Genomic DNA, 12,271 nt, shown 5'->3' with positions numbered 1-12,271 from the left:
AAAAGTCGCTAGAGGGTCTGAAAAGTCGCTAAATATAGTGACAAAGTTGCTAAGTTGGCAACACTGGCTGTGATTCGCTAAAGCAGCTCCTATAGAAAACGGCATTGTGCTGAGCGTGTAGAACAAAATTTTACTTTCTATTCTAATTGGTTGAGATTGTAGGATGCCACGCATATGCCAGGCAAAAGTTAGCCCTTCGCCAACCAGTGGTTATGACTGGCACTACCACCACATGAAATGCGGGTTACAAATGGCCGAATTCACAGAGAGCGTGTTTTCCGTGACCATTATGATTTTTTGGCCCATGATGATGAGTGGCTTATAAGCCGTTTCAGATTTCCATAAGCTTTCCTCTTTGAACTCTGTGCTGAGCTGATTCCAGTTTTGGCGAAAGAAACGCGAGGAGTGGCGCATAGCCAGTGCCTTTACAGGTGCTGACAACGCTCGGCTTCCTGGCAACTGGCTCGTATCAAAGAGAACTGGCAGACTGGTCGGGGATATCCCAGTCATCTATGAGCCGGGCCATGTCAGCTGTTTTGGATGGGATCATCTGCATGTCAGCTAGGTATATAAAATTCCCATATGAAGCGGTTGATCAGGCAAACAGTAAAGTGCAATTTGCAGCGATAGCCGATTTCCCTAATGTAATTGGAGCGATCGACTGCACACACATTGCTATAAAGGCACCATCTGAGGAAGAATTTGCTTATATGAATAGAAAGCACTTTCATTCCATAAACGTGCAAATCTGTGATGCAAAAATGTGCCTTTTGAAAAAAATGTTGAAAAAACATAGCGTACACAATGTTTTTGTGCGTACGCACCGTTCGTACATGAGGCCCCTGGTCTCCAAGTACTGCTCAACACTAATGGAGCTTTTGACTGTTGAGTGCACCCATTGATCTACCACAGGAATTCACCATTATGCTCATAATTGTGTTCACAATGAGGGATCACCTACACTTCACCAACACTTTGTAAGGTGAGAAACTACAAGTGCTACTTTTTGCTTGCAGGGAAATCTCACAAGCCTTTGTATTGAGGACACAGGCTCATGAGATAGAAACTACGTGAGTTTTGCCGCACAGTGTAATGTCCACTCGCTGGACAATTTGTTTATTTATATGTACCACTCTACAATTACAGACTGCAGTCCATCTGTTTCTCTGCATACGCTGTTGGCTCCCTTTCACTGTGTCCTTCAATGGTCAGGATTTCCACAGGACCTACACAGAGCACAAATCGTTTGGGTGGTGGATGACACTTAGCACTGCAGTGGCACTGATTTGGTGTTGGTGTGTGTTCAGTAGCACTGGTGTGGTGTTGGTGTGTGTATAGTAGCGCTGGTGTGGTGTTGGTGTGTGTTCAGTAGCACTGGTGTGTTGTTGGTGTGTGTTCAGTAGTGCTGGTGTGGTGTTGGTGTGTGTTCAGTAGCACTGGTGTGGTGTTGGTGTGTGTTCAGTAGCGCTGGTGTGGTGTTGGTGTGTGTTCAGTAGCACTGGTGTGGTGTTGGTGTGTGTATAGTAGCGCTGGTGTGGTGTTGGTGTCTGTTCAGTAGCACTGGTGGTGTGTTGGTGTGTGTTCAGTAGCACTGGTGTGGTGGTGTTGTGTGTTCAGTAGCACTGGTGTGGTGTTGGTGTGTGTTCAGTAGCGCTGGTGTGGTGTTGGTGTGTGTACAGTAGCACTGGTGTGGTGTTGGTGTGTGTTCAGTAGCACTAGTGTGGTGTTGGTGTGTGTTCAGTAGCGCTGGTGTGGTGTTAGTGTGTGTTCAGTAGCACTGGTGTGGTGTTGGTGTGTGTTCAGTAGCGCTAGTGGTGTGTTGGTGTGTGTTCAGTAGCGCTGGTGTGGTGTTGGTGTGTTCAGTAGCGTTGGCGTGGTGTTGGTGTGTTCAGTAGCACTGGTGTGGTGTTGGTGTGTTCAGTAGCGTTGGTGTGGTGTTGGTGTGTGTTCAGTAGCACTGGCGTGGTGTTTGTGTGTGTTCAGTAGCGCTGGTGTGGTGTTGGTGTGTGTATAGTAGCGCTGGTGTAGTGTTGGTGTGTGTTCAGTAGCGCTGGTGTGGTGTTGGTGTGTGTTCAGTAGCACTGGCGTGGTGTTGGTGTGTGTTCAGTAGCACTGATGTGGTGTTGGTGTGTGTTCAGTAGCGCTGGTGTGGTGTTAGTGTGTGTTCAGTAGCACTGGTGTGGTGTTGGTGTGTGTTCAGTAGCACTGGTGTGGTGTTGGTGTGTGTTCAGTAGCGCTGGTGTGGTGTTGGTGTGTGTTCAGTAGCGCTGGTGTGGTGTTGGTGTGTGTTCAGTAGCGCTGGTGTGGTGTTGGTGTGTGTTCAGTAGCGCTGGTGTGGTGTTGGTGTGTGTGTGCTCTGACATATAAATAGAGCTCACTGCTCTTCCCCCTACACTACAGAGCTGTGAATTATATTGAAGTTTTTAGTGTGTACAAACACAGGGAGTAAGACATGAGGGACCACACCCAACTGGAGAGGGTGGGATTACAGACATGAACGCCAGCCTCCTTCAGAGAGAGAGAAAAATCTAAACCCTACAGATCACTTCATTCTAGTTACCTTATACTTAGCCTGATTGTGTGATTTGTTTATGACTTGTGTATTCGTCTGTATAATTTATTTTTGTGTAATTTGTGTGTTAACGGGCCGCCCAATGGAGGATGGGTTCCCTTTTGTGTCTTGGTTCTCCCGAGGTTTCTTCCTATTCCCCTCCATCATAGGGAGTTTTTCCTCGCCACTGTCGCCTTTGGCTTGCTCTTTAGGGATTTGGACCCATAGTATTGTTAACCTTGTAAATCCTGTAAATCGCTTTGTGACAACATGTGTTGTGAAAAGCGCTATACAAATATATTTGATTTGATCACCCAGTCAAGAGACAAAACCAGTCCATTTGAATAGGAGGCCTCGACTCTAATATACTAACCTCAACAGGAAACTGTCCTCAAAAACAGCAAAGAATCAGTAAGGGGATTTCCTCACCAGAACCAAAAATGCATGATGCGAAAACTTGTGGGTGATTACACTAAGGAGTTCTGATTACTTCTGATTACCCTCTGGTGGTGGCAAGCTGGAACTGCAAACCACCTGTCTATTAAATTTGATTGCTGCCTGTTTATTAGGATTATTTTCATTGATCAATAATTAATTTCTAACATTAATAGCAATAATTTACTTAGAACTCATAGATATAAAACAGACAATGTAGCAGCATGTTTCAACATATAATAGCATTATTAATAAATCAATAACAACTATTATGCTTTTGGAAATTTATTGTTGATTACTCATGTATATTTAATTCAAGTGATTACTACATCGAGCATATATAAATGAAGTGATTAGTACATCATGCATATAAAAATGAAGTGATTAGACTCTCATATATGAATTGATTTACCCAAAATATGACCAAAGAAAGCACATCACCTTTCATAACTGTAGAAAGTTTTACATCGCTGCTAAACTAGACTCACTATACCAACACCGTCACCCAAACTAATACAAAAAGTTGTTCATTTTATTGCAGACTTTCATTTAAATTTTTGCTTATAGGAGATAGGAGGCTATTAAAAGAAAATCTAGGTAATTCAAACTAAAATTTTAGACACAGTAATTTTCTGTAATGAAAGGTGGGCAGTAACTATAACTAAAAACAAAAAAGCAGAAATAATAATCTCCATTGAAAGTGACAATTAAAAAGTTTGATGTTCACTACTCTCTGTAAAAGAAGATATATAGGGAAAAAAAAGTAATTTAATATTTGTGTGAATTTGTTTAATATAAGTTTCAAATCATTCAAATCATCACATCAGAATGTTTGAAATCATTCTACAGCCCACCCAGAGTGAACACTAGATTGCAACACTGTTATCCACATTTTGTGGACTCAGGTAAGTGTAGGGAAGATTGAGATTTTGGTTCCTTTTTTCAAATTTAGCAGTCAGACGGTCAAGATCTGTTTTGAAATCTGCAAACGCCTGACGGGGTCCGCTGTCATCAAACAGTTCCTCTGGGTAATAGCCAAGTGGGTACTGCAGGAAGAGAACAACCCCACTGGTAAGATGCCCCCTTAAGATGTCATGAAGAACATGAGGACACTGAAACCTGGCAAAATTCCACAGTGCAGCTCATACAGTGTGATTATGAAGACCAGCGTAAACATGAAGGAGTGTGAAGGGGAGTAGGGCTGGTCTGGTGTCATACAGTGTGATTATGAAGACCAGCGTAAACATGAAGGAGTGTGAAGGGGAGTAGGGCTGGTCTGGTGTTATACAGTGTGATTATGAAGACCAGCGTAAACATGAAGGAGTGTGAAGGGGAGGAGGGCTGGTCTGGTGTCATAGTAGGCCGGCCCCAGTCTTTGAGGGAGATACACACATACACACTCACATCCCACTCACTCCTCCCTCCTTCCCAATCACCCTCGTGTTAACACTTATTCATCATCTGCACCTGTGCCTTATTCCCTGTCACTATATAACCCCACAGGTCCAGGTATCCAGTGCTGTGCAGTGGTCTCATCTCAGTGGTCTGAGATGTCACGCACTGCGTGAACTGCCACACAGACGCCTTCCTCAGTGCTCATAGACTTGCTTGATTGTGTTCTGTGTTACTACACAGTTGCAATGGACTTTTCACCACTATTATGAAGCACATTTTCTTTATGTGCCCTGTGCCACTTTTTTTCAATTATATATTGTCTCCCATCTCCTTTTAAACCCTTTAAAATCTATCAGTTCTGTCTTATCACTGCAGATAGATTTACATTGTAATAAGTTCCTACATTTCAGTACAGTCTGTGTCTTTACCATAAAGTTAAATTATCTTCTTTCTTTTACCTTGTCAATCAGTTCTTCTAAATAGTGCAATATATACTCTTAGATTTCTAAAACCTCATTTTATCTTATTACTTAAACTCAGTGTTCTGTTTTGTGTTGTTTAGACTCACATGATCACTGGACTTGATGCTTAGTGTGTACAGAACACTCAGAATATTAACAGTGGTGTTGACATCGGGCATGGCGTCCATGAATGTCTGCTCTGTGGTTGCTCCCTTCCTGGTTGGGGGGGGTTGTCTGATGGTGCTCGGGAAGTTGGGCATCCAACCACCAAACTCAAACTGAAACAGCACAGATTAGGGTCAGTTTATGTAATCCAGTTCATCATAACAGTGGATTAGACTAAACCTCAGTCCTGAACCTGGCCATTGTTGACTGCAGCATGTTGGGCAGACACAGTGAAGATCACCATGGTGACAAACTTGACAAGTTCATCCACTTTGTTCAAAGACTGAGGAATTCCTAATTAAAGGGAGAATATATTTAGATATATTTAATCCAGACATTACATTGCATTAACACATTAGAAAATGGCTTGTATCTGTCCTAGCAGATACATAATAAACATACCAGGGCTCGCATTTCCCATGAATCCATTTTGAATCTCCTTGATCCAGTTCTGCAGTTCAGAGTCTCCCTCAACATCAGCATCATTGAGGTAGTAATGCACTATCACCCTCTGGACAAACCTAATGGGTGTGGAGCAAAGTGGTCAAACATTTAGACACAGAAGCAGAAAGGAATTCAGTAATTTAAAAGAATAGATATAAGACAGATGTTAAAGTTCATCAGGAGTGGGAGAACATATTCCATAGCAACAAGCGGCAATGGCAAACTGGCAAACAGATATATAGAGACATTAAAATTGTAGTACGGTGTAATAAGGTACACAAGGTTTCCAGAGACACAGGACATTTCATTTTTATCCTTTGTAAATGTGCAAGCAAAATGCTTCTGAAGTTCTAGGAGGTAGAAAAAGTCTAATCTAAGAATCATACTTGGTGATGACGTTCCAGAGGTCCAAGCCATCGTCCCTGTAGTAGTAGTTGGGAATATTCTTCACGCCTCTCTCCATGATGTCATCCGGCAGGCAGAGGGAGCTGTACGTCAGAGATGCGGTTGCATTTTGCAGGAATTTTATTATACCATCAGAACCTATGGCACTGTACTGTATGGAAGAAATACAACACAAATAATTAAAATTGTTTATGACAAATAACAGCTTGTCATTGACATTCTGGCATGATATCAAAACCTTACTTAAATGACTCAAAAGATGTTTTTACCTTTGCCAAAACTCCATTAGATGAGATCAGACGGTCCCTGGCCATGACATTGATGTGCAGATTGTAGCGAGTGTGGGGTATGAGGAGCTAACCACATAAAACCAGATACATTAAACACAAAGGTTATTCATATCAGTGAAAAGACAAAGATGTTTCATACTGGGAAATTTCAATCAAGAGTCATTATGATTTAAAAAGGTTAACACCAACAGCACTAACACAGGAGATAAATCTTCAACAGTGCAATATTCCCTCAGGGCTGCATGTAGAGGCAGATTAAATGCACTACAGTGTGTTTCTACAGAGTGTTAATGCTGTTAAAACATCTATCCGACACCGAGATACTACAACAGCTATCATACACCTGAAATACTACAAGCATTAGTAAATTTTTATGATTCTGTGAAGATATGCTAATTTATTCATTATTTATTTATTTGTTATGTGGCATTGTCTGTTTACTGTGGTTGTTTATCTGTTTACTCAATCAACTCTTCACCCAGATGGACTTGTATTTCCACAGAAGTTATGTCAGGACGAGGGTTTTAACCTGTGACCTACCCTGACAAGTCAGTTCACTGGAGTTTGGCTTTTGCCATCATCTCTGTTGTAAGCACCAGTGTGTGCGCTCACCTTGAACAGAGGGTGTGCTGATGGCAGGTTGCGCAGTGTTGCGATAGTGAACACCTCTCCCAACAGGTGGGTGCGCAGTAGATGGAAGTTCAGCTCATGTTCGTAGAAATCTGCATTTCGCACAAAGGTCTTTGCCAACAGCCAGTCCCATTTGGAATCAGTGGGAAGAAAGATTGGATTTGACTCCCCAGGGTCCTGCATCAACTGTTTGAAGGAACACAGGATAGAATAAAAGAGCAGAGTCTCACTTGAAAAGGATTTTCAGTGGACAAGAACCACTGACACAGTCATAATACCACTAATTGTCCAAATATTTGTGCATTCTGCTGGTTTCTCCTTCTTAAAGCAGCAGAAAAGCAGGAACCTTAAAGGAATGAAGCCCTCATGTAGTGAATGAGCTGGTGTGGCATTACCTGGATGGCGATGGGTATCAGCTTCTTCTCAGCAGTGCTGAAGAGCAGACACAGTGGGGCTGCAACATACTGCTGTCTGTTGTTGACTACATTACCCACAAGGCCGTTCAGGCTCTTATAGTCACAGAGAAAGATGTTCCCATTCTGATGAAATGCAAATGAGAGTCATGATATGCCCAGATAAAACAGTAGAGAAATTGACACAGTTTGGTTTGTGCAATACCTTCATTTCGTTTTTTAATGAAAAATTGACCATGTCATCCGTGACTGGGAAATTCAGGGGCAGCTCTGAGCAGCGCTGGATCATCATGGGGTTCAGTCCGTTTAGTAACTGATAGCCAAAGAACTCATCACTGTCCCAGTGGTCCTTGACATAGTCTGTAAGAAAGAATAAATGTCACTGTACCATAACAGAAGGGTTTACACAGATTTTTGCACTTAAGCCTTTAGGAAAAATACCAAATGTTGTGTTGTCATGACACTGGAAAAGATGTTGAAGTTCTTCTAAATTATTCCAAACATCTGAAAGGTGCCTCCAAGTTTCCAACATCAACTCTGTGAATCTGGGATATAAATACATTATACAGTCACCAATAATTCAGTTAATTTTAACGTAAACTCATGGATGTTTTATTTACACAGAACATACACTATAGTGGAATTTCCTTTAAAGCTCATGTTCTTGGTCCGAGTGAACTGGGCCTCAGGTGGCAGCTCAGATGTTGTGGATGCATCAATGATCATCGGAATTCCTGAAAGATATTTTCTCCATCTGCAGCACAGACATCCTCGGACATGTTAACACAAACAACATTGCTCTCCCAAGAGGGATTATATATTATATATACTTATATACTATTATACTGAGGTCTTTGACTTAAAAAGCACAGACACCAAGAAAAAACAGTTTTACACTGCTCTAACACTGTCAGTAGACTCAACATGGACTGGTAAGCAGGTTCATTAGCCAATTTAGCCATTTTCTTAGCATTTTCTTTATTAGCTGTACTAGCATGCAAAGCTATGTTTGGTAATAGATTTTGTCATTATTTTTACTCTTCAGTGTGATATACTGTATTTATACATACTTCACACAGTGTATGTGATTTGTCATTTGTCAAGTCTCTTCCAATGGTAATAATAATTTATGATCATGTATGAGTGAGTGCTGAGTGAGTGAGTGGTTAGTGAGTGTGTGGTCTATGAGTGAGTGGTTGGTGAGTGTGTGGTGGTTAGTGTGAGGTGGTGAGTGTGTGGTGCTGAATGCTGTCTCAATACTAACCAGACTCCTGCTGGACCAGCACTGCAGCTCAACCTCCCTCCACACCCATTAGGAAACATTACAGGATTGCATATAAAAATGACCCAATAACCAATAATAATACCTTTCCTTATGCTCTGATGTAAACCCAATCAGGCATTTCAGCTAAAGAAGGAGCATAAAACTTTCATATAAAGTGTCATAATTCACTGATCTGGGCCTTCTGGTTTTCAGGAGTTCAAACAGGACTTTTTATCCAGATATTTAATTCACATACCTGATGACCTTACACTTTTGCTCCAGATTTTCTTGTCTTTGATTAAGGAGTTTCTTCATGGTCTCCTGATTTTTTAGCAAAGCTACACAAAACAGACAAATATTTTACACAAGTTAATTAACTGTATGATGTTGAACTGATGATGTATGATGCTTTTGCATTATAGGCTGTGGAATAAATATCTCAAGCATCTTTATTTCACAATGCATGTTATGGATTCAAATTCATGGCAAACACCATGTTCTTTATTAAAGTGGCAAAAACATTGCTGGTATGCAAAAGTTAATATCAATGTAAATGTATTTTGGAGTAGTTTTAATTATATTTTATTGTGAACTTGTGTGGCACAGTTTCTTCACTGGTATTGCTTGCGCATGATGCCTGTTCCACATGGTTTGGTTTTGTTTTTGTGTCATTTCTGCCACAAGGGAGAGGCAGACCCCAAGTGCCGTCTAAAGCAGGCAGGAAATAAAGCCGGCAAACCCAAACTGTGTGCACACGAAAACATGCACACAGGCAAACATAAAAACGAAACTTAAAGGACGCGGAAAACGAGACGCGGAAAAATAAACAAAACCGTGAACACACGGGAGAGGAAATAACAAAAACAACGGAAAGAACGCGGAATAACTTCGACGCATGACAAAGGAACTAAGGACGCCAGGTGAAGACTGGCAGCAGGTGAATGCCGCAACAAAACAAAACCCTTCCCAAAATAAAAGAGTAACCGATAGGAAGAGAGCTAGCTGGAGGAAAACTTGAGATGGGCCAGTAAGCGGCGCAGGAGATAGAGACTCGAATAAGTATAGGTAAGTGAGAGATTAAGGTGGCGAGATACCTTACAACAAAACGCAACACCAGAGAAACCAGAGAAGGGCTGACAGCGTACCGGCATGACCAAAACGAATCAGCAGTGTTCCGTCTCCACAAGCTTCCTTAAGAAGCCATGGCAACAGGTGAAACGGATCATTGCTGATTGCGCCGATTCAGTCTAGGACTGACTCGGGTGCCTCTTGTGGAGGTAGAAGGCATGGCATCCGAGCCAGCCCTGACAGAATGATGTTTCATAAATGTAGTTCACTGATTCATTTGCACTCTGCCTCTCTGCACCCAACAACTGATTTGGTAGAATATGGAATGATGTGTGAAACTTCAAGTTAGCTTCATATGTGACTGAGTAATCTTGGATAAGGGTCAAGAATCTTGATTCACTTAATACAACTGAATTGATGTATGAAAATGCTGACGTTTATAAACTATCATGCATTGCACATTGTGTCATCCATTTCTATCAGTCTCAGATCACAGTATTACCACAAACTAAGTTTAACATTCAATGATATAAAAGTACAACAATACAATATTCAACAATAAATTAAATATGTGTACTAACCTACAGCATCCCTGAGAATGATCTTATTGTTGTTGTCCAGCCACCGATAACATGGGAAGTGGTGCTGGGTGCCTTTAGGTGTGGTTACAATCAGTTTGGAACAGAACCACATATCAGGAATAAAATATTTCTTAGATGTCAGTTCAACCAGTAGGAGTGTTCCAAGGCTTGATTGACACTCCACACTCAATTCATGTTTCTGTCAGGACAAGACAAGTTAGAAAGTAGCTTATATAAATTTTGTATAAAATAAAACACCCTGCAAAATCACAAATGGGAGAGATGGCACATGTGCCTTATTAATGAAATAGAACAAACATAATCAGATATAATCAAATATCCTTAGATGGAGCAAACAATCAGACCTTCTCATCCGAAGCAAACTTCACCAGACATCCTTGGATGTATTAATTTTGTCAAGGTTTGGTCACAAGTTTACTAATATTTTTGTATCCACAGAATCATTAAGAAAATATATATATATATATAGCCAATATATTTCTTTTTCTTGAGGAGATGCTGACAGCAGAAACTGTTGATCATTCATCTGATCTGACTGTATTTAAATTCACTTGTGTTAAAATGTGTTTACATTGCTTAAGGCAACTCATGGAAATTCATTACATAAAAACAAGACATCTTTCTCCCCAAGCAAAGATTTTTTTTTGGAAACGGTACTATCTTACAATTTATTATGCTGTACTACACTAATTGAACTGTGACATTCATACTTACAGTATTTAGATGCAACTCATGTATGTACTTAATTAAATATGTACTTAACTTTAGCAACCAAATTATTCATAATCTAGGTTAAAGTAGGTAACCTGAAAACCGAAGACATTTAAGGAAACAAAATTAAGGCATAACAAAGTCTCTTAACCTACACAATATGAGTGACATAATAACAGCAGTAACAATACGAGAAGATATCTTACCTCCCCCTTATTAAATGAATGTGTGTTGAGAAGTTGTGGCTCAGTTGAATTATCTGTACCAATGAGTCTGATGTAGATGTAGTTTATAGTGCCAGATAGCGCATAATCACCTGTGAACACTTCAATTCTGTATTTCTCCATGGTTAGTCTGAAATTAATGATTATTTACTTGCTATAAAAAATGCATATAAACACATCTGCCCCCAAAATTCCAAATCCTACATTTTTAAACATTACATTATGACTATGAAGAGGAATCACTGAAAAAGAAGCTGAGGAATATAAAAAAATAACTTGAGCACTAGAAAAATATAGAAATAACAGCCACTGTTTAAGACTTAAATTGGACTCACCGGATGGAGATGAAGATTCTTAGTTTGGTAGCAGGTGTGTTTGATTCTGCAGACTGTCTGCTGTCAAAGTGCTTAAAGACCTTAACATGGTTTTCACAGCTGAATCCCCTTTATAAATCCCACCACCAAGGACACACCACCAATTTTTGAGGGGTGTGGCTGTTTGAGTGTAACATAACATTTTCCATGGAAAGAGACACTTATCAGTTTGAAGATTACCAGAGAATTCACCTATTTTGAAATCACAAAACTGACTAAATCATTACCACATTCACAGAGCACTTTGAGTCCATGTGAATAAAATCATATTTTTACATTTAAAACCATTAATGACCACACTCTTTATGTCACGCTGTGATGCTCCATATGTGAATATTTGTTTAGGTAGTTGTATGCAGAGCCCACAACAAACTGATTTTCATATAAATATACAGATGCGACAGATGTACAGATGTCTCCTACTTAAGTAAAAGTACTAGTAATATTGTAAAATAATTACTTCAGTAAAAGTTGAAGTATGATTACTTTTTTACTCACATTAAAGTATAAAAGTACATGTCTCTAAAAATACTGTCCTCAATGTGGAAATTTGAAAAATGGTACAGCAGAATCTGTCTACATTTGCACTGGGGATATTCAAAGGTTACCCACTCTTGGGTGGTAGTAGAATATTTGGGCATTATGGGATAATTCATATAAATAGGAAACCACAATCTCAGAATTAAACAGGCATTTAAACATCATTACAAATAAAAGGACTTAAATGTAGATTTATTAACAACTTGTATAGTCATGGAGTAACCCCCTGCCCTTAACATACCACTTTATTGCTGGTAGCAGGGCCGGCGCCACGGGGGGGCGAATGGGGGCGTCGCCCC

General features: G+C 40.3%; 1 protein-coding gene across 3 annotated transcripts; it reads right to left on the bottom strand.

Moving 5' to 3' along the window:
• Positions 1-3,255: 3,255 nt before the first annotated feature.
• On the bottom strand, positions 3,256-11,965 carry LOC143487805 (polyunsaturated fatty acid lipoxygenase ALOX15B-like). 3 transcript variants are annotated; one of them, XM_076986981.1, is made up of 16 exons: positions 11,931-11,965; positions 11,394-11,501; positions 11,041-11,188; positions 10,103-10,301; positions 8,710-8,791; positions 7,821-7,943; positions 7,631-7,734; positions 7,395-7,549; positions 7,172-7,315; positions 6,759-6,962; positions 6,126-6,212; positions 5,838-6,007; positions 5,410-5,528; positions 5,201-5,301; positions 4,950-5,120; positions 3,256-4,032 (listed from the first exon to the last, which is right to left on the bottom strand). In XM_076986981.1, the coding sequence occupies exons 1-16, from the start codon at positions 11,948-11,950 to the stop codon at positions 3,853-3,855; spliced, it is 2,115 nt and encodes a 704-aa protein (XP_076843096.1). In that variant the 5' UTR covers positions 11,951-11,965; the 3' UTR covers positions 3,256-3,852. The 3 variants fall into 3 exon arrangements, with proteins under 3 accessions (XP_076843096.1, XP_076843097.1, XP_076843098.1); XM_076986982.1 differs by lacking the exons at positions 11,394-11,501; positions 11,931-11,965 and having other exon boundaries at positions 11,151-11,264; XM_076986983.1 differs by lacking the exons at positions 10,103-10,301; positions 11,041-11,188; positions 11,394-11,501; positions 11,931-11,965 and adding an exon at positions 9,548-9,645.
• Between the last annotated feature and the right edge of the window lie 306 nt (positions 11,966-12,271).

The sequence above is a fragment of the Brachyhypopomus gauderio genome, unplaced genomic scaffold, assembly GCF_052324685.1.
Source record: "Brachyhypopomus gauderio isolate BG-103 unplaced genomic scaffold, BGAUD_0.2 sc50, whole genome shotgun sequence".
In the NCBI taxonomy this organism is placed as follows: domain Eukaryota; kingdom Metazoa; phylum Chordata; class Actinopteri; order Gymnotiformes; family Hypopomidae; genus Brachyhypopomus; species Brachyhypopomus gauderio.
The sequence above is the reverse complement of the archived record's forward strand: the minus strand, read 5'-3'. Positions and strand labels throughout refer to the sequence as shown.

Bases quoted from the DNA above. Each gene is read 5' to 3' on its own strand.
- LOC143487805 (XM_076986981.1), bottom strand. From the start codon at position 11,950: ATGTACTTTTATACTTTAAT. The intron at 6,963-7,171 runs GTAATGCCACAC...TCCTTCAAACAG, and splicing joins TGATACCCATCGCCATCCAG to TTGATGCAGGACCCTGGGGA. The intron at 4,033-4,949 runs GTGAGTCTAAAC...CTCTTCCTGCAG, and splicing joins GCATCAAGTCCAGTGATCAT to TACCCACTTGGCTATTACCC.